The 27953-nt window shown below is 31.9% G+C and overlaps 1 protein-coding gene across 5 annotated transcripts in view; it reads left to right on the top strand.

Annotated features, from left to right (window-relative positions):
* The first annotated feature begins 242 nt into the window (after positions 1-242).
* The window catches only part of LOC127698793 (fibroin heavy chain-like), a 108085-nt gene continuing 80374 nt past the window's right edge, over positions 243-27953 (top strand). For 2 of the 5 annotated variants that reach the window (XM_052202463.1, XM_052202462.1), the window contains exons 1-3: positions 243-295; positions 2611-2943; positions 3625-4155. In XM_052202463.1, the coding sequence (XP_052058423.1) occupies positions 247-295; positions 2611-2943; positions 3625-4155 (913 nt within the window). In that variant the 5' untranslated portion in view covers positions 243-246. The remainder of the gene's footprint in view (positions 296-2610; positions 2944-3624; positions 4156-27953) is intronic. The other 3 variants (XM_052202464.1, XM_052202465.1, XM_052202466.1) reach the window with 3 other exon arrangements.

Below are 27953 nucleotides of genomic sequence, written 5' to 3'. Positions count from 1 at the left end.
TATTCGTTTGAATTCCGGGATCTTATGCTACCTATTAACGTTACTCATTTTTTATTTTTCAAATCTGTTTGATCGAAGTTGATTACATAGCACATTACATTCGTATATTTTATACTACACAAAACATGTTTCCTTCTGTGTTTATTAATAAAAGTGTGAGAATTGCTTATTTTTCCGATTCTTCTAATGAGCCTCTCAAACTATATAAGTAAATCATCATATTTCTTTCTTTACTGTTATTCAACAATGCTTCGGTTGAAACACCATTGTTTACTATTACTTCTTATTGCATTGGGTAAGTTCTTCTCTTGTTCATTACTTAAATAACATCAGGTAATTGTATTCCAGGACTTTATCTAGTAGGTCAGGTATCTCTGTTTAACTGTTTTCTTATTATTGAAAAAATCTATATGATACTTTTGTTCAACAGTCTTATAATAAACGCTCGAGACCAAAGGAAGGAAACAAAACTAAAAGTTTTTTGAAGCAAATAAGCCAAAAGGGTATAGTAACAAAACTGACAAAGATTACGTCATATAGTTGATTAATAGATTGAAATTTTTTACTATCGTCCATTAGCTGCATGAAAATGAACAATGAGCCGTTTTAGACAAGTTGCTTCCATCCGCATAGATAAGACAGAACAGACTATGTATTATTATGAATATTGTATTGGTCAACTAGAACGTCCTTATAATGCAACCATTTCTGAACTTTCCATAGTTTACATCCCTACTTTCGTGATGAATTTTGAAAACAAAGATTATTTTAGCACAGTGGATGTCAGAAATTGCTTAATTTTCTTGAGCACTTTTTTTCACAGCAGATATTGGTTGGGTAGTGTTGCTCTATAATAGGTTTTCTATGTAGTGTTTTATGGACTGTTGTTTGGTTTTTTTGTGGGTTTATTTTGCTATGGTATTAATATGTGTTCTTCCAAATTTTTTGTGTAGAGCGTATTTTTGTTATTCCTGAAACACGTGCGTGCACGAATATCGATATTATACGTTATTATTATGGAAAGCAAATCTATAACTATATTTACATGCTAGTAATGTTGACTAAATGTATACCTTGATGTTGAATACAATTCGGAAAGAATGTTGTTAACTACATAAAATTGAAAATGGAATGTTGTAATATCGAATATACGCATATCAAATAATGTGAAGTTGTAAAAAAGTAGAGAAAAGATAGTTACGTGTCATTAGTGGATTGCAAATTGTTGTTTTTTCAACTATCGTCAAGTCCTCTTTAGGTAAACGAGTGAAAAGATACTTCAAATCAGAACATTTTCGGAGGTTGCCATGATTGTATTTTTTTTACAATCATAATAAATAAACAATAATTTACTATCGTTATAAATAAACAATGATTAACTTTTATAAGAAATAAAAAATGAAACACCTTTTGAAGCATTTTATATACATTTTTGGTGGGAGGATGGTGATGAATAAACTCATCATAGATACCAGGATTAAATTTTATATTTACGCCAGACGCGCGTTTCGTCTACAAAAGACTCATCAGTGACGCTCGAATCCCAAAAAATTAAAGGCCAAATAAAGTACGAAGGTGAAGAGCATTGAGGACCAAAATTCCTAAAAGTTTTGCCAAATACAATGGCAATGTTATGTTTGTAATACTTTCTCCCTAGTTATATAATTATACGAATAGAAATACAGTGTTGTGTTGAGATTTGAGTAGAAAAAGCTGAATTATCACTTCACAAATTAAAATTTGTAAGAGAACTTCTTGACTCGTTTAAGGTAATAAAAAAAAAACCTAACTCTTAATCTGACAAAAAGGATGCCTTTTCTCCCTGATTTAGTCTAAGATAGTAGTCATTCTCAAAATGTCTTCTTGGTGACTAGTTTTATTCGGGAATATCATTCCATCAGCAAAGACAATGGTTAAGATCCTAAAATATAAACATATGATACCGATTTCGATGCGTTATATGATATACATCTGAAACTTCATACGTGGAAACCTACTCACCATAATAGATATACGCGAAAACTGGCATGACAATACGGATATTGTTTTATTGAAATTTATCGTTAAAAAAAAAATTAAAAATACTTTAATTAAGGAATAAATATTTCCTATTCCTTGTACGAGTTCGGTTATACTTCCAGTCCTTTCGGTTTATCACTACTTTAATGTTGTATCATTTTTTGGACTTTCAATATTTTTTTTGCATCGGGCATCACTGATGAGACTTTCAATGTTACCTAATAAATAAGACAATATCAATGGAGGAATAACATTAAAGGTAAAACGACAAATAGCGGGGAATAGACACTTTATTTTCCATTTTAACATAAAGATATCAGTGGCCGACGCATGTCTTAAAACATGGCGTTTACCAGTTTTCTTGTTGAAGGTCGGTGTCTCTCTGCACTTATTCCAGCTTTCTACACCAATATCAACTGACAATCATAAAGCCAATGTTGATGAAAGTGGCGTTATACACCCAAAAACTAACACACACGCCTATCAATCATTGCCATCCTGTGATATTTTAACATAAGTCAAAGAAAACTGATTCCAATTGTAAAGTTCGATAATTGAAAATAAGAATAAGGAATATATACCTTTCTTTAGCAAAAGGACAGCGATATGATGACGATAACGACGGTTACGATCATGGCGGTTACGGAAATGGTAAAACAAAAATCATAGTAAATAAAGGACATGGATACGGTTACGATAACGGCGGTTATGGAAATGGTAAAACAACAAAAATTATAGTAAATAAAGGACATGGATATGGTTACGGTTACGGCGGTTATGGAAATAGAGGACATGGATATGGTTACGGTTATGACGGTTATGGAAATGGTAAAACCAAAATTATAGTAAATAAAGGACATGGATATGGTTACGGTTACGGCGGTTATGGAAATGGTAAAACAACAGATATTATAGTAAATAAAGGTCACGGATATGGTTACGGTTACGGCGGTTACGGAAATAGAAGACATGGATATGGTTATGGTTACGACGGTTATGGAAATGGTAAAACAAAAATTATAGTAAATAAAGGACATGGATATGGTTACGGTTACGACGGTTATGGAAGTGGTAAAACAAAAATTATAGTAAATAAAGGACATGGACATGGTTACGGTTACGGCGGTTATGGAAATAGAGGACATGGATATGGTTACGGTTATGACGGTTATGGAAATGGTAAAACAACAGATATTATAGTAAATAAAGGTCATGGTTATGGTTACGGTTACGGCGGTTATGGAAATAGAAGACATGGATATGGTTATGGTTACGACGGTTATGGAAATGGTAAAACAAATATTATAGTAAATAAAGGACATGGATATGGTTACGGTTACGGCGGTTATGGAAATAGAGGACATGGATATGGTTACGGTTATGACGGTTATGGAAATGGTAAAACAAAAATTATAGTAAATAAAGGACATGGATATGGTAACGGTTACGACGGTTATGGATATGGTAAAACAACAGATATTATAGTAAATAAAGGTCATGGATATGGTTACGGTTACGGCGGTTACGGAAATAGAGGACATGGATATGGTTATGGTTACGATGGTTATGGAAATGGTAAAACAACTGATATCATAGTAAATAAAGGTCATGGATATGGTTACGGTTACGGCGGTTATGGAAATAGAGGACATGGATATGGTTACGGTTATGACGGTTATGGAAATGGTAAAACAAAAATCATAGTAAATAAAGGACATGGATATGGTTACGGTTACGACGGTTATGGAAATGGTAAAACAACAGATATTATAGTAAATAAAGGTCATGGATATGGTTACGGTTACGGCGGTTATGGCAATAGAGGACATGGATATGGTTACGGTTACGACGGTTATGGAAATGGTAAAACAACAAATATTATAGTAAATAAAGGACATGGATATGGTTACGGTTACGGCGGTTATGGAAATGGTAAAACAAAAATCATAGTAAATAAAGGACATGGATATGGTTACGGTTACGGCGGTTATGGAAATAGAGGACATGGATATGGTTACGGTTATGACGGTTATGGAAATGGTAAAACAAAAATCATAGTAAATAAAGGACATGGATATGGTTACGGTTACGACGGTTATGGAAATGGTAAAACAACAGATATTATAGTAAATAAAGGTCATGGATATGGTTACGGTTACGGCGGTTATGGCAATAGAGGACATGGATATGGTTACGGTTACGACGGTTATGGAAATGGTAAAACAACAAATATTATAGTAAATAAAGGACATGGATATGGTTACGGTTACGGCGGTTATGGAAATGGTAAAACAAAAATCATAGTAAATAAAGGACATGGATATGGTTACGGTTACGGCGGTTATGGAAATAGAGGACATGGATATGGTTACGGTTATGACGGTTATGGAAATGGTAAAACAAAAATTATAGTAAATAAAGGACATGGATATGGTTACGATTACAGCGGTTAAATAAAGATAAAAGATACAGCGACAATGCATAAAATTAAGGTAAGAACAAAAGATACAACTCCTCAGGTAAGGTTAACGTAAATAGGATTTGAACGGTTCTGTTGGGACGTTTTTGTCTTCAATGCTTCTTACCATTTTTGTCAAGTATATCAGATTCATTTTAAGTAAATATGCATAGACATCTTTCTTACGTAATAAGATATTCAAATAAAATTTTCCAGATTTCGGTTTTTTCGTTAAAAGTAGAAATTTCCCATTTCCGCATTAAACAGATTAGCGAAGCTCCAAGTTTTAGATGGGCATACTGATGCTCAATATTTTTTTCTCTGAGTAACTTTTGTGCATTTTTTTTTTAGAGTAGAAGGGAGGAGGGGTCGCCTTTTGTATTTTGATCAAGACATTGTCTGTACTCTTACTTGTATTTTTATACCCCCTTTGGAGCATCGTCTTATTTTAGATTTTATATACTAAAATGGATCAAAATATATTAAATTATATTGTTCCTTGTGATTATCAAATATTTTTCTGTCAATATCGCACAAACACAAGCGCTCGTATTTGCAATTTATTTCCTGGCATAGACAGCTTTTAAGATAGAAGGCAATGACAAACTATTTCATAAATTATGTTGAGGAGTAAAACCTGCAAATTTATGAAGAAAATCTCTCGAAAAGTATTAAATGATAAAAGCAGAAAACGTAAACGGAAGGAAACACGATTTGATATGATTAATTGGTGTTTAACGCCACTTTAAGCACTATTGTGCTATTTCGTAGCGGTCAGATTTTATTGGTAGAAGAAGCCGGTGCCCGGGCTAAACTACTGAACTTCGTTTGGAAAACTGACAATCCTAGTCAAATAAGATTGGAGTCGAGCGCACCTGCCACGTGCGGGATTCGAACTCACAACCCCAGTGTTGACAGGCTACTGAAACCGTAGTTCGACTACTTTTCTCTTGATAAAATAAAATTATATTCAAATATGAACAATAAAAATTCACCAGACAGTCAACTTCTTAGACCACTCTGCCACCGATGCCCCCTAATGAATGAAAAAGAGACAAGGTCACTTATTATCAATGAATTTCATTTCCTATAAACATAGATTGTATACAGTAGATAAAGTGAAATCGAAAATTGTCACAGTTTGTTATAAAACATATTTACTATTTAAGAAAATAAGAGCATTTTCGTCATTTGTGATACTCCATGAGGTGAGTCAATTCCCTGTTTATCACAAATAAAATAATTACAAAAGCAAAAATAGAAACAAAAGAAAAAACACCAAATGGGAAAAATATATCAAACAAAAGCATTTCCCACGTTTGATGAATGATACATCTAACTGGATAAGAAGTCATATCATCAAAATGGGGAATAAGTTAAAGTATAGGTCACGGATTCGTCTTTCCGTTTTGAATTTCCCTTAGAGTTCGGTATTTTTGTTATTCTATTTTTTTCGCAAGCTTCATAAAATGAGAATGTTGATAAGAATAGAGCAATGGAAAACCATCAATCATCATCAAGCTAAATATCATATCGATACCGAAGCTCTTAAATTCGTTTCCTGATCGATGTAACATTTTTATACTTAACAAACTTCATGGCTTTTAACTCAGATGTCAATGTTTTCTTGATCGTTCGTCGATTCTACTCTTTCTTTCGTGTTTATGAATAATTTGTTGCTTGAAAATGCAAGTTAGAGTGAATACTTTCCCGAGAAGGTTTATCAAAGGTGCATTATTAATCACATAATTCCCTTTGCCATGATCAATATTCAACTATCGCTGTTGGCTATTTTTTACTTGCCATTAAATGTGAAATTGATCTTAGTTGTTGAAAGTATTAAATCATTACAATACCATATTGATCTGGTTATTTTTGAAACGCTATGATATTTACTCTAAAAGGGAAGAAGAGGACATGACCTGCACATCTGTTTTTTTTTTTATATCTAATTAACATTCATACAACGAATAAAAAAGAGGAATATATGTAAAGATTTCTTAACTTTCTTTTTCAGGTTGAACTAGAATGTACTGGCTATAAAGACCTTTTTCATTGCTACTTCTAATAAAAATTTTCTTCAAAGCATCTTACAAACAGATATTGTTCTTTACTTGAAACATATATATATTAAACAATTACAAACGAAAGTGAACCAACGCCTGGTGAGTCTGTAGTGAGTTAGAGTCCCTGAAGTGGATACCTCGGGTATGCAGGGTCGTTATGATGAAACACAATAATGTAGAAATATATATATTAAGTGTAAAATGAAGATATTTACTTTTACAAATTGGAGCGTTGTCTCATTGGCACTCATACCAGATCTTTTTATATCTTTGTTAGAAAATTCACAGCTGTTTTCTTTAAATAAGAACAAATTAAAAACTTTTACAACGTCCTATTGATCTATAAAATTAGTACTATTGTCTAAATGCATGGGACTGTATCACTCACATCAGCTCTCCATAAATTTGAATATCACGTCTTTGTAACGTCAAACATGCATGAATGACTGGATCTTCATAACCTGATTTATTAAAAACGGCATTTTTAACCGACTTTTTAAATTTGACTCGAATTTATTAAGTTATCATCTAGTTTGCTATTAAAAAACAAATCAAATTATTACTTTTATCATGAACATGACAAATATACAATCGTATTTATAAGTCGATTATCTGAGTCTTCGTCATATTTATATTGAAAAATATCAGCTGCTCAACACCATTATATAAAGCTTTATCAAGCTCGTTTGCTGTGCTCACTCGACAAAAAACTTCATATTGTTACTCGGAGCTGATCTCTTACAGTATCAGAATTATAACCCTAATAATCGGTTCTTATAAATATTCATGAGAATTCACTTCGGTATATACGTTTTATATCGAATTAAGATCGCACGGCCCGTGTTTCGGGAATAATGGGGACATTTTTCTTACTGAAGACTTCTTACTCACACGGTCAAATGGGGACATTTACACACGAAAGACATAAAAGACACACAGTTAAATAGGGACATTTTTCTTACTGAGGACATCTTACACGGTCAAATGGGGACATTTTTCTTACTGAAGACATCTGACACGCACGGTTAAATGGGGACCTTTTTCACACTGAGGACATCTTACACATACGGAAAATGAAGAAATTTGACAAATTTGATAAAATGACTTGAATGACCACTGATATCATAAAAGCATTTTCATTTATGGCTCAAATATAAGTCCAATACAATGACAGAATATTCCATAAGATACTACGCACAATATACATATATCCTATTTTGACTCCTCAAAATTCAAGAGTCTATCCTAAATTGAGGTAAATTGTATGGCTTTCCAAATACCGTTTCGATTCCTAACATCACTGAAGAGACATTAATTGTCGAAATCCGGATATGGTGTACAAAAACCTTTGCACCTTTTGTTTGCATTATATCATCATCTTTCCGCAAGTTAATTGTTTTCTGTTTAGTATTAAATTTATATTTAAGATCCATTTATTACATCGATGATCCGTTTATTTGGCAATCGCCAATGGCAGTCTTCAGGGTTAAAGAACATTTGTTGTTCGACCTGTTAGTCAAAATTAGTTGTTAAAATTTACTTTTTCATTTTGTTGGTCTTTTGGAAAATGTTGTTTGTGCTGTATTTAGACACCCCGAACAAGAAATTTGTTTTGCATGCACACGTATAAAAATTGCGGTTTTTATCCAACGCAATCATAGGTTTGAACGTTGTTTTCAATTTAGACTTGTATATATATATATATATATATATATATATAAGAAAATTAATACAAGATAATAACGGTTTCAATTCATCACCTAGAATTATAAACTTGTCGCATAATAAATTACAATTAAGGGAAATAAATCTTTTAAAAAGAGTATTAAAATTTACACCAACTCCAAATGAGGATAAAACACAACTTGGGAGCTGACATTGATGAATTTGGCAGAAGATTGAGGATACATTATATTATTTGTGAGGATAATGAATAAAACGAAGAAGAAGAAAATAAACCACTAGTAAGAAATATATCAGACTGGATTCCTAAACCCACAAAAGATAAAGATTTAGAAGAAACAATTAAAACATTAAAAACGAATTCACTTCAAAGCAATAAAAATGTCAAGGACAATTAAACCCACGAGGAGAAAACAGCTTTGCAAAATTTAAAATCAGATAAATCAATAATAATTAAAGAAGCGGATAAAGGTAATGCTGTTGTAATCATGGACCGTGAATATTACCGAGATAAAATTTTAAATATGTTACAAGATGAAATGTTTTATGAGGTGACAGATAAAAAAATGGACAAACAAACAAGTACAATGATTAAAAATATACTAGATAAACATAAGACTGAATTATATAAAGAAGAGATGGATTACATTTCAAACTCTAAATCATCATCAAGCTAAATATCATATCGATACATAAGCTCTGAAATTCGTTTCCTGATCGATGTAACATTTTTATACTTAACAAACTTCATGGCTTTTAACTCAGATGTCAATGTTTTCTTGATCGTCCGTCGATTCTACTCTTTCTTTCGTGTTTATGAATAATTTGTTGCTTGAAAATGCAAGTTAGAGTGAATACTTTCCCGAGAAGGTTTATCAAAGGTGCATTATTAATCACATAATTCCCTTTGCCATGATCAATATTCAACTATCGCTGTTGGCTATTTTTTACTTGCCATTAAATGTGAAATTGATCTTAGTTGTTGAAAGTATTAAATCATTACAATACCATATTGATCTGGTTATTTTTGAAACGCTATGATATTTACTCTAAAAGGGAAGGAGAGGACATGACCTGCACATCTGTTTTTTTTATATCTAATTAACATTCATACAACGAATAAAAAAGTGGAATATATGTAAAGATTTCTTAACTTTCTTTTTCAGGTTGAACTAGAATGTACTGGCTATAAAGACCTTTTTCATTGCTACTTCTAATAAAAATTTTCTTCAAAGCATCTTACAAACAGACATTGTTCTTTACTTGAAACATATATATATTAAGTGTAAAATGAAGATATTTACTTTTACAAATTGGAGCGTTGTCTCATTGGCACTCATACCAGATCTTTTTATATCTTTGTTAGAAAATTCACAGCTGTTTTCTTTAAATAAGAACAAATTAAAAACTTTTACAACGTCCTATTGATCTATAAAATTAGTACTATTGTCTAAATGCATGGGACTGTATCACTCACATCAGCTCTCCATAAATTTGAATATCACGTCTTTGTAACGTCAAACATGCATGAATGACTGGATCTTCATAACCTGATTTATTAAAAACGGCATTTTTAACCGACTTTTTAAATTTGACTTGAATTTATTAAGTTATCATCTAGTTTGCTATTAAAAAACAAATCAAATTATAACTTTTATCATGAACAAGACAAATATACAATCGTATAAGTCGAATATCTGAGTCTTCGTCATATTTATATTGAAAAATATCAGCTGCTCAACACCATTATATAAAGCTTTATCAAGCTCGTTTGCTGTGCTCACTCGACAAAAAACTTCATATTGTTACTCGGAGCTGATCTCTTACAGTATCAGAATTATAACCCTAATAATCGGTTCTTATAAATATTCATGAGAATTCACTTTGGTATATACGTTTTATATCGAATTAAGATCGCACGGCCCGTGTTTCGGGAATAATGGGGACATTTTTCTTACTGAAGACTTCTTACTCACACGGTCAAATGGGGACATTTACACACGAAAGACATAAAAGACACACAGTTAAATAGGGACATTTTTCTTACTGAGGACATCTTACACGGTCAAATGGGGACATTTTTCTTACTGAAGACATCTGACACGCACGGTTAAATGGGGACCTTTTTCACACTGAGGACATCTTACACATACGGAAAATGAAGAAATTTGACAAATTTGATAAAATGACTTGAATGACCACTGATATCATAAAAGCATTTTCATTTATGGCTCAAATATAAGTCCAATACAATGACAGAATATTCCATAAAATACTACGCACAATATACATATATCCTATTTTGACTCCTCAAAATTCAAGAGTCTATCCTAAATTGAGGTAAATTGTATGGCTTTCCAAATACCGTTTCGATTCCTAACATCACTGAAGAGACATTAATTGTCGAAATCCGGATATGGTGTACAAAAACCTTTGCACCTTTTGTTTGCATTATATCATCATCTTTCCGCAAGTTAATTGTTTTCTGTTTAGTATTAAATTTATAATTAAGATCCATTTATTACATCGATGATCCGTTTATTTGGCAATCGCCAATGGCAGTCTTCAGGGTTAAAGAACATTTGTTGTTCGACCTGTTAGTCAAAATTAGTTGTTAAAATTTACTTTTTCATTTTGTTGGTCTTTTGGAAAATGTTGTTTGTGCTGTATTTAGACACCCCGAACAAGAAATTTGTTTTGCATGCACACGTATAAAAATTGCGGTTTTTATCCAACGCAATCATAGGTTTGAACGTTGTTTTCAATTTAGACTTGTATATATATATATATATATATGAGAAAATTAATACAAGATAATAACGGTTTCAATTCATCACCTAGAATTATAAACTTGTCGCATAATAAATTACAATTAAGGGAAATAAATCTTTTAAAAAGAGTATTAAAATTTACACCAACTCCAAATGAGGATAAAACACAACTTGGGAGCTGACATTGATGAATTTGGCAGAAGATTGAGGATACATTATATTTTTTGTGAGGATAATGAATAAAACGAAGAAGAAGAAAATAAACCACTAGTAAGAAATATATCAGACTGGATTCCTAAACCCACAAAAGATAAAGATTTAGAAGAAACAATTAAAACATTAAAAACGAATTCACTTCAAAGCAATAAAAATGTCAAGGACAATTAAACCCATGAGGAGAAAACAGCTTTGCAAAATTTAAAATCAGATAAATCAATAATAATTAAAGAAGCGGATAAAGGTAATGCTGTTGTAATCATGGACCGTGAATATTACCGAGATAAAATTTTAAATATGTTACAAGATGAAATTTTTTATGAGGTGACAGATAAAAAAATGGACAAACAAACAAGTACAATGATTAAAAAATTACTAGATAAACATAAGACTGAATTATATAAAGAAGAGATGGATTACATTTCAAACTCTAAATTATCAGAAAGTTATTTCTATGGTTTACCTAAAACTCACAAAAGTGAGGAAATTTCAAATGCGGTATCAGAACAGAACAGTGAATACATCGAACTTTTAAGATCAAATGATTTAAAATTTCGACCTATTGTGGGCGGACCCAACAGCGTCACACAGAATTTAAGCCATTTTATAGACATTGTGATTAAACCTTTATGTCGTGAAGTTCCAAGTTTTATACGAGACGATTTGGAATTTTTAAATCATCTACCAACAACTGTAAATCCTTATTCAGAACTCATTACTTTTGATATGGTCAGTCTTTATACAAATATCCCACATGACTTGAGAATTACAGCCGTAAAATATTGGTTAGAAAATACGGAAAACGTCATTGAAAACAGATTAACAAAAGAATTTATTCTTGCATCTTTGAAACTTATATTGGAAAGAAATATTTTTAACTTTGACGGCACATACTATCATCAGAAAAAAGGAACAGCTATGGGTACTAAAATGGCGCCTTCATACGCCACTTTAGTACTTGGATATTTGGAACAATTATTATACGAAAAAATGGACCATAAATACGGAAATGAATTTGCAATTTACATACGTCAAAACTGGAAACGATTTCTTGACGATTGTTTTATAATTTGGAATTCGGATATATCTGTTTCAGATTTTCATTCTGAATTAAATTCTTTAAATCCACATATTCGTTTCACAATGAACAGAAATGCCAACAAAATGCCGTTTTTTGGATATTTTAGTATTTATAACGGAAGACAATGAAATTGTCATAGATATCTTCTCTAAAGACACCGATACACACATGTATTTGAATTTTTACTCAAACCATCCAAAAATGTAAAATTAAATATACCTTTTAATCTAGCGTCAAGAATAATTACCATTACAAGTACAGAACTATTACGCATTAAAAGATTGGAAGATTTAAAAAAGCAGCAATATCCGGAACAAGTAATAGATTACGGGATTCAAAAGGCACTGATAAAAGGGCCAATCATTACAGAATCACGGCGATCTGAACCAACCGAAGAATCATCAAACAATTTAGATAAAATTATCCCGTTTGTAACAACATATAATCCACAAGATTATGATATATTTAGTTTCATGCGACAAATTGAAAATGATTTACACAAAAGTGAAAAATGGACAAAGTTTTTCCAAAAAAGAAGATTATCAACAGTAAAAGACAGTTTATTAAAATCTACTACTATTAATTCATCAAAATTTACTATATGACAGTTGTATGAACCTTGTCAAGTGGATCAATTCTGCTTTGGTGCTATATGACCGTTTTCCAGAGGTTATTCGTCTCCTGTAATCAGTACCAGTATTAATGTTATCTAGGGTCATACACCTAGAACAACTCAGGATCAATGTTGTATGAATGTTTTCGAGAGGTTTTATACCTCGCACAAATTATTCCCAGTGTTGTATGAACGTTATCTAAGGATTTTTTAACTCCCAAAAAAATCATTTCCAGTGTTGTATGAACGTTATCTAGGGGTTTTGCACCTCACACAAATCATTTCCAGTGTTGTATGAACATTATCAAGTAGCCATAAATTGGACCGACTCTGCCCTGGGGTTATATTAAAGTTTTGTAGTGCTCATTCCCCTCGAATAATCAGTAATAGTGCTGTATGAACGTCATATATTGGTCATACACCTCGATAAACTCAGTACTAGTGGTGTATAACATTATTTATGCTTCATATACATATTTACCTTGCACAACTCTGTAGCAGTTATCTTTGAGTAAAAAACTCATAGGAACTCAGTATCATTGTTGTATGGATGCTATCTTTGGGTCATACACCGCAAACAACTCGGTACAAGTATAAACAGCAGCTTTATGTAAGGTCATACACCTCGCAAAACTCAGTATCAGTGGTGTATGAATTTTATCTACGGGTCATACACCACAATTATAAATCAGTAGCAGTTCTATACGACCGTTTTATAGGAGTTACACACATCAAATAACTCAGTCCTAGGGCTGTATAATTATCTTATAGTGGTCATACACCTCGAACAACTCAGACTAGTGTTGCATAAACATTGTTTTTGGTCATTCATCTCCAACAACTCAGTAAATGGACGTATTCTAGGGGTCAAACACCTTATACCTGTACAAGTGCTATATGAACATTATTTAAAGGGTCATTTACCTCAAACTACTTAGTATCAGTGAACTTAATCTAGGGGCAATACAACTCGAAGATTTCAGTACCAGTATTATATAGAGAATAATTATTATATAGTAAAATCCGTATCGCATACTGTATCAGCTCGAGTAACCAATATTAGCCAGAGGGTCCCGAGGGCTGATATTGGTCGAGGGTGGTACAGCATGCGATATATGCAATATATTAATCACTTTATCATATATTTAAACACAGGACTCTATTTTTCTAAATTGAATTCTCCTTCCAAATATTAGATTAGATTAGATTTCACTTTTGGACAAGCAGAAAATAAATATTCTGGCCCTGGTCTACTTAGTAGGTCAAATTAACTAATCTGGTCGCCTTCAAGTTGGAAATCAATATTCTGCAATATCAAATTTGCTATCCCCTCCCTAAGAATTAAATGGTTGTCCCCTAAATGATTTCATATTACAAAACATTTGCTTTATATACACAAATATACATAAAATTGCCATATTGAAAACATGCTTTTAATTCTAAGAAAACCTACACCAGTATCAGGCCATTGTGGCCACACAATTAGTTGTAAATAATAAGGTCGGAAAGCTCAACAGTTGAATATAAAAAAGAAGCTTTATGAGGCGCCGATTTCTCTAGGTGGTGATTTGTCTTGATACCGAACTGTCTTTCTTGAGTACCGAAATGTTTTCACGAATGCCGAATTGTTCTGGTGCGGATTTGTCTCGGTGCCAAAGTGTCTAGAATTCGTCCATGTAATGCCGCAGTCCGCGGACAGAGAAACTGAAAGGGAAACCCCATTTTCCTCACTCTGAGATGACCAGTCTTTGTTCTTTGTTTTAAATTATACAAAAACATTCAGAAAAACGAAGTTTGATATCAACAAATTTCAGGAATGGCTGTAATAATTCTGTTTTTTCTCCCATTTCCACTGATTTCGGACTGCGGATTAAACCTCTTCTTGTCGCTAATTAAACATGGTTACATTCATATCACACCAGGAAATACAGCAACTGGACGTCGTATGTCCAACTTTGACGTCATTCGATATATGACGTCACGCCCTGATGACGTTACATTGGAGACTTATTGAAGAAAAATATCTTAATCTTTTTTTTTTTGTGTTTTATTTAAAAGAGATGCGGTAATGAACAAGTTCTTGCATAAATCAAATATATAGATTTATCTCATCGACTATCTTTACATGTGGAATACCGACTAGTGGCCTATTAAAATGATTAAGTCTTCAATATTAAGAACCTACTTTCATATATAAAAACAAATACCAACAATAACAATATGTTAGCCTTTAATGGGCGAACGTTTCAGATTTTTCTTCAACGTCATATTGTTATAATAAAGGAATGTAACACTGGTACTAACCGTGTATTAAAATACTAACCTAACATTTAAGATACAGGGTCTCCACGTGATCGCTTTTAACCAATGATATTCATATATATATGTATAGGAGGTAAGATAAAGAGATTATACACCGCCTATATCTCAGTATCCGTGTTATTGAACGTTATCTGGCGATCAAACACCTCGAACATCTTAGTACCTGTGTTAAATGAACGTCAATTCGGGCAACACACCTCGAATATCTCAGTACCAGTGTTGAAGGAACGATTTCTGTGGATAATATACCGCTAACAACTCAGTACAATTGTTGTATAAACATAATCTAATTGTCATATATAAGTGTTGTCAACGATTACCGGTTAACTGGCATAAGAAAGAAATACTTATCATTCTGAAACGCTTGCTTACCCCGGATTTTAATAGTGTTGGTGTTGTTTATATCTTGAACAAGTGCCATATTTGAAAAAAAGATATTCGACGCCTTTAGATGCTTGCATAATCAAGATTATCACATTAATCTGTTTATGTCTTTTTTATCATATTAAAGTGCCCTAAATTGGACGTCAACATTCTATAAATCCTGAAACTTTAACACACGCACTTGTCTCTAAACAAATATACACATTTACCTTTCATTAACTAGTAAAGGTATAAAAAGCATTTTTGCTTAGGCAATCTTAGCCTAGGCATTGAAAAATCCTAGTTTGTTGAATGAGTGTAACATTTTATGAAAATGAAATAACCAAAAATGTCCGATCCACAGTGATACTTGATCGACACACTGCATCGAATTTTAGCGTTCTATTTTACAAGGTAACAGTCCGCAGGAATACAATGTGCCCTACAAAGACAGGTTTATGAATAATTCTGACTTCGAGCTGACCATTCTTTGCTCTTACTCCTTAACGCCTCGTCGCTAACGTTGAAGCAGCTATACCACTTTTCAAGTCTTTGATTTGACCCAGCGGAGATAAAACCCACGATTTCCCTCGGGGATTAATATATTCAAAATAGTAAGAAGTCCAAATTAATAACGTACATAAAGAACATTGAAAACTAAATATTCCAATAGTAGTGCTTAATTTTATGAACAGAAATTTAACAGAAAATAACAGCATAAATGATTTTTCATGTCAACCAAGGTGTTGTAACTATTTGGCGGCTGCTAACCTCCTTTCGTCTACATACGAGTTATAAGTGGCATTCGAATCAAATCCGTTACAAAGTTGAAGGTTTTCGAAATGCGTATATATCGTTGTGGCAGTATATATCTTTGGAATATATTTTTAAGCAATATACTTATATTTGATTTCAGTATTGATTACTGAAGGTCTTATACCAAATAGAGTATTTTAGGACATCCGGTCCATAAAAGACCCATTTAGACAACAACGATGTTTGTACGGATACGGGCATGTTAAAGACGCTGATAAAATTTACCTATGAGGTACATTCAATCTTTTATGTTATAATTTGTATTAACATATTGGTGTAGGCGGTGTAGGCTTAATAGGCAGAAAAGAATGAAATGCATTTTTAATTTATTTACAACGTTTTTAGACTAGGGACGATTTAGAGTTTGACATATTGAATAAACACCTGCCAATTGTTAAAGACTTTATGATTTGTCTATTTATGTCGTTGGACTACTGTCTCATTGCCAAACAATCCTCACTTCTACTTGTTCAAATTTCAAAAAATGCAGTTTTTTTAGACCGATTTAAAGGATTGGTTGAATAAAACTTTCTTCTCCACGATTTATTAAAAATATTCTATACCAGGGAGAAAAAAATAATCTAGACTTAAAAGGGCTAACATTGAGGATTTCTTGTGGTAGAACCAATTTGTTTAACAGAAGCCTATATGCCAATATTGGTATAACCACACCAAATTCGGTTTTATAATGTGACATGTGTTCCTTGACTATCTTTCATCGGGTTCTCTCAACACTAAAGGTCGGACAGCCAAATATATTAAAAACTAAGTTTTATATAATAATAGAATAAGTCATAACTTGTTCGTACATTAAGTGTATTAGTTGTATTTACGCATGTGTACATTTGTTACAACAAACAAAAGAAACATATACGCAAAGTGATGGTTTTCTATATATTGTTCTGTAGAACAGTTTGAGAAAAAAGTAGGCAAACGTCTCCATATGCTATTTCTCCAACTTGGGAGATAACGTCAAGTATAATGATTACTGTAAGGTGTTGATTAAGTAAGTAGTTGACATGAAGATCACATGTTATATATTGCTCCGAACAATCACTCCATTGATAAATGGTACCCACCTTATTGTTCGGCTTCTGTGATGCCATGGTCTTTTTGTAATCACTCAGTACGGACTAAAGCATGTATGATATGATATTTGCCCTTTCACTAACTAAGTTTTATATTAAAGTCGTATCTAGTAATGTGTTCCCTTAATGTTTAGATATTCATAATTGTCATGGTTAGATCTATCAGAATGCTAGGCATTTTATATTCTGTTCGGACATCTTCAATTATTTTGACTCGACAATCATCGAATGATACATTTTGAAAGAAATGATATTTCAAAGGCATTGGATACTCTATCGTGAGAAGTGCACGGAATGAACTTTCTTATTTAATTATTTAACACTAGAAACTAAGAAAAACTTATATGGCGTTTAATTTTTTCAGGATTTTATTTTGTATGTTTCCATTATTATATTTTGCCCTGTTTAGATTGGATGAAATTCCCTTTATGGTTACTATTTCTCGGTTTGTTTATGCAAAATGTATTAAAAAAGTATTGAGAATCGGTAAACTGGTGTTACCTCTTATTTGCTTGATCTATTCTATTAACCCATTAATATTTAAAGATTATCAAAGTCGCTAAAATCAACTGATACTGTACAACGCAAACATTTTAATGAATTTAGACAAATTGAAAATGTTTTCCTATCTTAATAAAGAAAGGACTGATACATGGACGCTATTTCTACAGAAGCAAGGACGTAAGTGTGGACTTGGATAAAAAAAAGCGTTAGCAAATTCACGGTTCATGAATTAGATAATTATATCTAAAAATACTTTCTGAGATTTTTTGGCTGAATTTTGAAAATCTGAATTTCTATGGAGATCATATTACACTCATTCACTATTGTCATATCTAATGTGCATTTCAATAAAAGTTAAACACATATATTATTACCGTTTTAGTAACTTCAGAATTCAACAAATTGAAGTATTTTGATGGGGAGTTCCGGAAAACGAAATAATTTAAGCGATACAAGCACCTCTTCTGTTTCACTCACAATCAGAAAACCTAGTGAAATTTTATTATACCATATATACCCCAAACATTTAACCTGTATCCATGAAAGTGAAATGATATTTAATCTAAGAGATAATTTGTATTGATATATTAAAGACAGTGAAGTGATATACTTTGTTTTTCTATTTATAATTGTTAAAATTATTTTATTTATGATATAAGTTTTGCTGATCGTTGAAGGGTGTCCAATGACATGTAGTCGTTAACATCCTCGTCAATTGGTCCATAGTGGATCGTTGTCTCATTGGTATTAATACCACATCTCCTTATTTTCATATTCGATAAAATTTGGGCTTATCTGAGAAAAGGGTATGGCGAATTCTCCTTAAATATATTTGACATAGTGGTCATATTCAAAATGACTTTCAATCTACAGTTAGAATCACATCATCCGTGTGTTATAATTTTGATTTTATGTTCAGCTTAGACTTATGTGAAAATGTTTATCTATCAAAAAGAACAACAGAATGCTAGTTTTTATATTATTTCAAATATTCTGAAGGAAATTTATAAAAAAATAATAGATAAATTAGTTTTAAGGATTTGTTTTTGAAAGTATGATCTTGGAATTTGTCACTTCCCTATACCTTGTTGTAAAATATTTTATCTATCAATATATTTGATGTATTTGAGCTTTTGATTCTGCCATTTGATAAGGGACTTTTCGTTTTGAATTTACCTTGGAGTTCTGTATTTTTGTTATTTTACTTTTTACGTTACGAACAAATCTTTTTTATTGTCAAAATGTGACAGATTTTAATTCCCAAGTCAGCTGATACAATAGCAAATGTAATTTTAATAATATTAAAATTAAAATGACGTTGCGATTTCTTGGTCAGTTAACACTTCATTATTGTATTTAGTATACATTTCAAATGCTTCTTCTACGTCCATTACACCCCAAAATATCAGGGCAACTAATTTCTTTATTAAGTAACACATTTGATTGATTATACCTGAAACAGTCCCTTAGAATAATAGAGATATATTTCTATTTAAAAAGTGTCACTATTTAATTAAGAAATGACCGTGAAACTAATTGCTGGTTTTAATCATAACTGTTTTGGGTGGGTCATACAGTTCACAATCAATCTTTAGAGTTGCTATTTTGTTTGGTTGGTTTTTTTTTATCTTTATTCTTACATGTATATTTGCCAATATATCGCAAATCATTCTGAAGATTTGGGTTTAAGATTCATTTTCCATAAATTTTATTTTTCCACACACCTGCATCATTTTAATAAATTGGTTAAAAGGTTTTTTCATATGTGTATATAGCTATGTAAATATGTTATCTAAAGAAAAGTCATCTAATCGTATTGAAACTGTATGTACTCGAGTTATTTAGCTTATCAAAGTTAATGTAAAAAAATATATTTGTCAACCGTGCGCATTGTCAGAAGAAAAAGAATTAGGGTGGACAGTTGAAACAAAGTATTTGTCAAGCGCAAAATTTAGCTCTACAATGTTTGTTATCAAACAATTCAGTACATGTCATCAAACATTAAAGCCCAAAACGTAATTCTGACACTTATTTGTGTAGTATTTTGAGGTTCTACCAGCATATAAACATATGTTACAAAGATGGCACAAGAATGAAATACTTATACTTTTGAAAATCTTTAAAAAAATATGTTTATGATAACTCGTAACAAAAATACTATCGGAAGTAATGCTATGAGTTATCTCCAATGTGTTAATCATTTTATCACGAGTTTGTTGACCGTTATGGAATATCTGTTTCACAGATGACGACGGATAATGTTCCAATTGTCGTAACCACAATTCCGTACTGTTTTCCCCGAATGTGGCCTACCGAATCGGACTAATCAGCGGGTTTGTACTTACATTGATTAACATGACGGGTGCAACATTTGGAGAAGGATCAGCTTACCCTTCCGGTGCACCTGAGATCACCCCCGTTTTTTGGTTGGGTTTGTGTTGATCAGTCTTTAGTTTTCTATGTAGTGTTTTGTGTACTGTTGTTTGTCTTTTTGGTCCTGTTCTTTTTTTGCCATGACCTTGTCAGTTTATTTTCGACTTAATTCGTTTGAATGCCCCTTTGGGATCTTTCGACTCTCTTTTTCAGACTGTTTACGGATGTTCGTGAATACAAAATTAAGGAAACTGTCATATAAAGTGCAATTTGATAACAAATAACAATAAAGTCTTCAACAGCAACGTTTCAATTTAAAAAAAAAACATTTTTATTGTATTGTAATACGCAAAATTATTGAAATATGTTAAGTATTAACTCATCAAACATGTATATTACTAACCCTCTGACGTATTCAAATACCGGTAGATTTCAACAACCGTTAGTAGTATCATCACATATTCTTGTCATGAATATAACAAAACGAACTGTCTTGTTATTTTTATTTTACTCATATTTACTCGTTATGAGAATTATTTACAGAGAATGATTGTGTAAAAAAGACTCGACGCTATTTTCTATCACATCCAAATATTTACACTATAAATAATAGAACTTGAAAAAATAACAAGATTCAAAACAAAAAGAGGGAAACTAGTGAATCTTTTTTCTTCGACAATGACCAAAACTATCTGTCTACTTCTCATAGGGGTTATTGTCCTTCAATGACTTTTGTTTACCAACTTTTTTGTTTTTGGTTATCTATCAACAGAAAAATTATCAGCAACATAAAATCTACAAAAAAAGCCAAATGCTTGAAATCTTCCATTGAATTATACAGCAGCTGTTGCCCCTAAATTTGTTCCCATATTTTTTTCGTTTTTGCATATTATCTTCAAAAACATAATGGATAGACAGAAACCTTGTCTAGCAAAAATCATCAGACTTTGGCTCACGTAGTTTTCATTCATCACAAATGCGTTGAATCAGTTTTATGCAAAAATGCCAGGCGAGTCATACAGGCTCCTTGGATCATCAAGTTTTTCTTAGTAGCTTACTCAGGTTTGATTTAGGGAATTGAAACGTTAAAGATCAAACTTGCCTTTTAACCCAAACAATAGTAAAAAATAAAGATACACTACATAGAATTTTTTAACCTCAATTCAATCTTAATGATATAAGCGGTTGACATTTTATTATTATCATCCTCTTGATTTCACGAATATTGCAAAAAACAGTTTTAAAAGTCTTCCGATAGTAAATACCAAAAAATGAATCTTGAGAATAAAGAATACATATACTAGTATATACTTTTTCTTTTGGAAAAGGGAGTTGGATTTTACCCTGAAATATCGAATTATCCAGCAGCAACAGGTTATTTAAATGGATATATTAATCATTCCGAATACGAATACGACCATGAGGAACCGAGAATTGCCATCAAAACTATCCATCAGGTTAGGAGAGGATTTGGAGCCAACAAACTAGTTTAACCCCTCCACATTCTGTATGTTCCTGTCCCAAGTCAGGAGCCTGTTATTCAGTGGTTGTCGTTTGTTGCTGTATATCATATTTGTTTTTCGTTCATTATTTTTTGTATATAAATCAGGCCGTTAGCTTTCTCGTTTGGGTCATTTTACATTTGTCATTTCGGGGCCTTTCATAGCTGACTATACGGTAAGGGTTTTTCTCATTGTTGAGGGCCCTACGGTGACCATTAGTTATTGACTATGTCATTTGGTCTCTGGTGAACAGTTGTCTCATTGGCAGTCATACCACGTCTTTCTTTTTTATAGTTATAGTCGTAATTATGACTATTACAACCATAGTAAGAAGCAAGTTGTTATTAAAGTTCAATCCAATAGGTAAATAATATGATCACTATCTTAGCAGAAACGGTCATATCAAAAAATTAAATTTAAATAGAATATGTAGCAGTTATACTTTTTGAGGTGAAAATCAAGTAAATCATCATGCCATTGTGCTATGAATGAATTTAATGTAATTAAATGTGCCATAAAATTTGTTTTCACTTTGAATTGGGATTTGTCATAATTTCGACAACAGAAGTTTGCTTAAAAATGATCTTTTATAACTGAATATTTTTGTTTTAATGCTATGAAAATTGTAGGGATAACCCCCCACGCCACCGATAATTAGATGGGAGTTTGATGTTTTTGTTCGATTTCATGTGAAGTAGTCTCAATCAATGAATTGTTATATTTTCATACAGTGGAATAATTATTTGCATGAATTCATCAATTTTTCATGATTGTATCTCTGAAAGTAAAAACGCTACATACATCACCCAGAAACAATTCAACATGCTCTAGTTCTTAATTCTATTTTGTTTAACTTAAATACAGCCCAATAACATATACTTTGCGTTAAACGCTCACTCCCAAAAATTTTCTGTTTTATTCGGTACTAGAATATACTGGCCAGAAAGACATTTTTTGTTTGCTGCTCCAAATATTTTTGTTTTCTTCAAAGAGTCATTTATACCAATATATTGATTATTATGAAATAATTTAGAGAAAATATGTAGCTGTATTCATGAACTCGAAACAGCTGAAAATAATTTACTACTTTACATCAATAATTTCGAACAAAATTTCTTCTTTCTATATATACGTGTTATACCGAAATCAAAACACACGATACTTGTTGCTCGAATGACCTCTATCAAGTAAGCTTGAAGTAAAAAGTTCAGGAAACAAAATATTCAAATCGTTTCTAAGATCAAAAACCAGAACGGACATCATCAGCCAATACTAATCAGGTCAATTTTATACAAAAAGACTCGCACACAATTGTTTGCATAAATATTCCATAACAAAGATATTGTTATATTACCATTTGTTCCATTTGTTTGTTTGTGCTGGTAAACATAGTACTCGTAGATTTGCTATACCCAAATTTCAACTAAACATAGGCCATATTTTATCAGTCTAAAATATCAATAAGTAAAAACAAATTCATCTACTGCAAATTGATATACAAAGACCATTTTTCCATGAAAACAGCATTATATGTTTGATCATAAACAGGTTGGTTATCGAAACTTACTAAGAAAAGTCATTTATCGAAGTAACAGAGGAAGATTAAAATTATAGCTCAGGCCTTATAATGTGAACCAGTCAAACTCACTAATGCTATAATTATGAAACGAGTTTCTTGTAATTATAATGTTATCGAAATTATTGAACTAATACAAGCATTTATACTACACTAAGTCCTGCATGCACGTTTTTTTAACATTTATTACGAATCTATAAAATACTATCCACAAATGATATTTTCATTCAGTGATTGTTGATCGAAAGCTAATTAACTTCTGAGTTTGTTGCTGAGTTTTTACCAGATCGTGACATTGATAAATAATCACATCATAGCACGTGAAGCACGTGAAAAATAAGTGAACTGATAGACCAATGATAAATTTGTTTATATTTTTCATGCGTTCCTGTATATCTGTTAGTTGAACCTTTTCCTTAACAGTTGTCTAATGATTTAGCGTATTTTATTTGTTGTTTAAGAATCAATTATTAATATTTACCTTCCAGTGCACGTTTGTTTAAATTCTTTCATCACGGTTTTCACCTCGCGCTTGCGCTCTGCGGTGACCGAATTTCAAACGAGGGCTCTAGTTATTAAGGTCACTGCATACGGAAAAATATGGGCAAATTAGAGTACGGGAAGACAATAATTCAATAGCAGTACAGATATGAAATTTTGACAATATGAAGGATTTTCTTTTACAAACAAGTTCATGTTCACTTGTTTTATATTAAAACTTAGCCATTCAAGTATTTAAAACATATTCATTTTTTTTTTCATTTAAAGTTTCATATGACTGTAAGCTTTGATCACTTTCAATTAATATCATCAAATTGCAATCGTATCAATTCAGAATGCTTATTATCTAATTATCGGATTTAATAGAGTGGATGCGATATTATTATTATTAGATTAAAGGAAAAAAACAATATTTAACACATTTGAAATAATATTTCATACACATTTAATGACACATTTTTTTAAAATGATCGTCAACAGAACTTTACTCTTGATTGAAGATTTCTAGACTCATTTTCGATGAAATTTGTTTGTTGTGGAATGGTGAAGAATGTTCAAATAAGTTGGATTGTAGATTCTTTACCATATAGCGTAACAGTTTCAAATCTTTGAGAAAATAAGCTAATAAAAGTCACAAGAACAAAAAACATATTGTGGCTTTTTTCGTTTAGGAAATGGATTCAGCAATTCCCGAAATTTTGAAACAGATATAAGACAGAAAAGAAATCATGAATCGACATCTAACCTCCCCAACTGCCACCACCTAGTAATTTAGCGAATACCACATTTTGCTGTATATTTCCAAGCGTTAATCAAAAATGTTAAATTATAATTGAAATTGAAATTGTTTTCTAACTGTTAACAAAACCAATAATCGATGATTTTAAAGGTTACCAATATTTTCTGGATTTCACGTCATCATGAACTCTCAATCACAAACGAAACGAAAACCAAGAATTTATCATACTGAAATACTTCAGGAACTATATGAATAAAAGGACCTGAAAAGAATGGAAAATATTTTTAAAAATTCTTTTCCCCTGAAACTTCTTGGTCAATTGAAACCAAACATGGCTACCATGCATCAACCCTAGGGTATTTAGTTTATTAAAATATGTCCGAAGATCCCGTCCGCCAACGAACATGTCCTCCATAGCTGAAAACGAAAACAGGAGTAAAATGGAAATAATCGATTGGTATCTGTAAAACGGTATCACTCCTTTTGGAGTTCATGTGATACCTACTATTTTGTTTGTTACCTTAATATGCCTCTTCTTAATCGATTTACACGATTTGTACATCGGTAAACCACTGTTGCCTTACTAGAAAAAGAAGTTCTGAGAGAATGTTGAGATCTGCCAACCAACCGTTGTCAAACGAATCTTTATCATAAATTATGATTTTTACATTTGAAGTATGTTTGCCAATTATCTTGAAATCTACAAAAGGACAATTGCTGCATGCAGGAAAACTGATCAACAAAACAAGATCTACACACAAGTCAATATGATTTAATTCATTAATTAACCCATAATAGAAGTTATTGCACGTAAATCTGCAAGTTTTCTTATCATTTTTAAATCTGTAATATTAAACAGAAACTGTAAACGATCAGCAGTACAAGATATAAGAAACAAAATTATACAATTACAGTTTTCTTTGGAGATGAGGCCCAGATATCGACTGAAAGGTGTGGTTGTCTTCTTGGTCCTTCGAATAAACTTATTCTTAAAGGATGTCGTTTTGGCATCGTATTAATTTTGAACATTGTTTTTTATCGGCTTTAATATTTATATTGTTTTTTCTTGAAATAAAAATATTACTCTAGACAATAATTGTTGAGCCTTTCTTTAAATCATTGGTGGATGATGTGCCTAGCGAGAAAAATATCCCTTTCTAGTGGTCACGTTGAAAAAGTTCAAGTCAATTAGATATGGGCAATTGTTTTGGTTTTTCATCCCTTGACATTAATTTTCAGCAGACTTTACAATTTTCACCACTAAAACTAAAAACTAATTAGTCCCCGATACAAAAATCAATCTTCGTCACCAAAACTAAAAACAAAATAGTCCCCTATACAAAAACCATCCTTTTTTTCTACAAATCCATACAAATTGCATCTCAGCTAATGCTTTTAAGACTTTGATTCTATTTTGAAGATTTAAAGACTTTTTTTCTAGTGCATGGATCCAGAAAGCTTCTGTTTTTGAGTCAACACACTTTCGACTATGGTTTCACAATTTTTATTCTGGAAAATCTTAGCCATAAGTGCGTGTAGCTTTACTTTTAAGTGTTTTATAATTAAAAAAGATATGTAAAGACACAATAATTTTCATCGGTACTCATATCTGCATACTAAAGAAACATTGGTCCTTTTCAAAACAAATTTGTTTTCAGGTAACATATTTTGTTTTTAATTGCTACAACACGACCAACAAGGTGATATTTTAAAGTAAAACTGTTTTCAAAGGAACATTTCTAATCATGAGCCATTATTTACATTATACTAAAATCAAGATGATTGATGATTAATTGTTTTACAGTAAACTCATCAAGAACTAACTGATGTGTTAAAGCTTCGTTATGTTGAACAAAGGAAACAACGGAATTATCTACCAGTTGTAATCTTTCCATGTGATGTAGTTGTTACAAAAAAACCACCGCAAAAGGGAAAATTAAATTTGGAATCATAGGAATTTGATGGCAAAATGTCGCAGCAAATAGGCAAAAAGAGGCCATTTTATGCTGATGATGAAGGACATTCATAAGCGCACTGAAAAATACAGAAGTTTTTAACAAATACAACAGAATACTCATTAGGAAAGGATAATATTTGTAGTGGAAACCACTAGTTATACCTAAAGAAAGTGAAGAAACTTGAATGTATTATTGAAAAATAAATAAATATTGTATAAATTCTTGTCGTATCAAATCTGTGATAATGTTCTCATTTTTGAAACGGATAGACATTATGTTAAGTAGTAATTTTTCTTCTCCTCCTGGCTCTTCTGGTTCTCCAAAAAGTGCCAAAAGCTTTTACTTTCGTAAACTATATTTGGTATGAAGGAGAATTACCATAAAACGATGTGTCGTGTACCACTGAATAAAACCTCTGACCTTTGACACCTAAGTCATTCATTATTTTTTGTAGGATATATTAGTGTCTACCTTCAAACCATATATTCTGTTTTTGTCTTAAATCGCTAGTAAGCCCCATCATATAAGAAATTCTTATATATTTTATAAATCGTTCAAATCCCTTCCCGTTAAAAAAATGAAAACACGTTGTAAATTTCATGCGTCTAAAGCGTTTTTCTGGCTTTACCTTCACCCGTAAAGCTCAAAGCCAAATATTTGAAAGCCATGAATGTGTAAGAACCGAAACAGTTGAAGAGCTTAATGACATTTCCACCAGCAGAGGCATCGAAAAATGAAAACAACGTTATAGATTACATGCGTGCGAGGCGTTTTTTTGTTTTTTTTTGGATTTACCCACATGTATGACAAAAATACAAATAGCAAAAAAATGTTATACAGAAAACTACCGATTGAGCAATATGAACGCCTCCAAAAAACCGGGGATTGACTCAATTGCTTCGGACAGATCCGCGGTTCCTGCTCCACTGATGAAATCCGCCGTATCACCTCTGTCAAATGCGTTGATAATAAAAGAAAATAAATAATAATATGATGATTACCCATGAGACAACTCTCCAATAGAGAACAAATTACATAGAACTTAACAACTATGGGTAACCTTAAGTCTTTCTTAAGGTTTAAGGTTACGTTCTCTTTTCAATCCGTCAAACATCACCAAATTCATGTACATCATTGAGATCTCACAAAACATGTTTAACCCCGCCGCATTTTTGCGCTTGTATGTTTTTTTTAAATTTTAGTTCATTTATATGTTTTGAATTTTAGAATGACGTCCTTTTTCACTGAATTAGTACACCTTTTTATTGAGGGGCCAGCTGAAGCCCGCCTCCGGGTGTGGGATT

This window comes from Mytilus californianus, unplaced genomic scaffold (genome assembly GCF_021869535.1).
Source record: "Mytilus californianus isolate M0D057914Y unplaced genomic scaffold, xbMytCali1.0.p SCAF_4, whole genome shotgun sequence".
Lineage (NCBI taxonomy): Eukaryota > Metazoa > Mollusca > Bivalvia > Mytilida > Mytilidae > Mytilus > Mytilus californianus.
The sequence above is the reverse complement of the archived record's forward strand: the minus strand, read 5'-3'. Positions and strand labels throughout refer to the sequence as shown.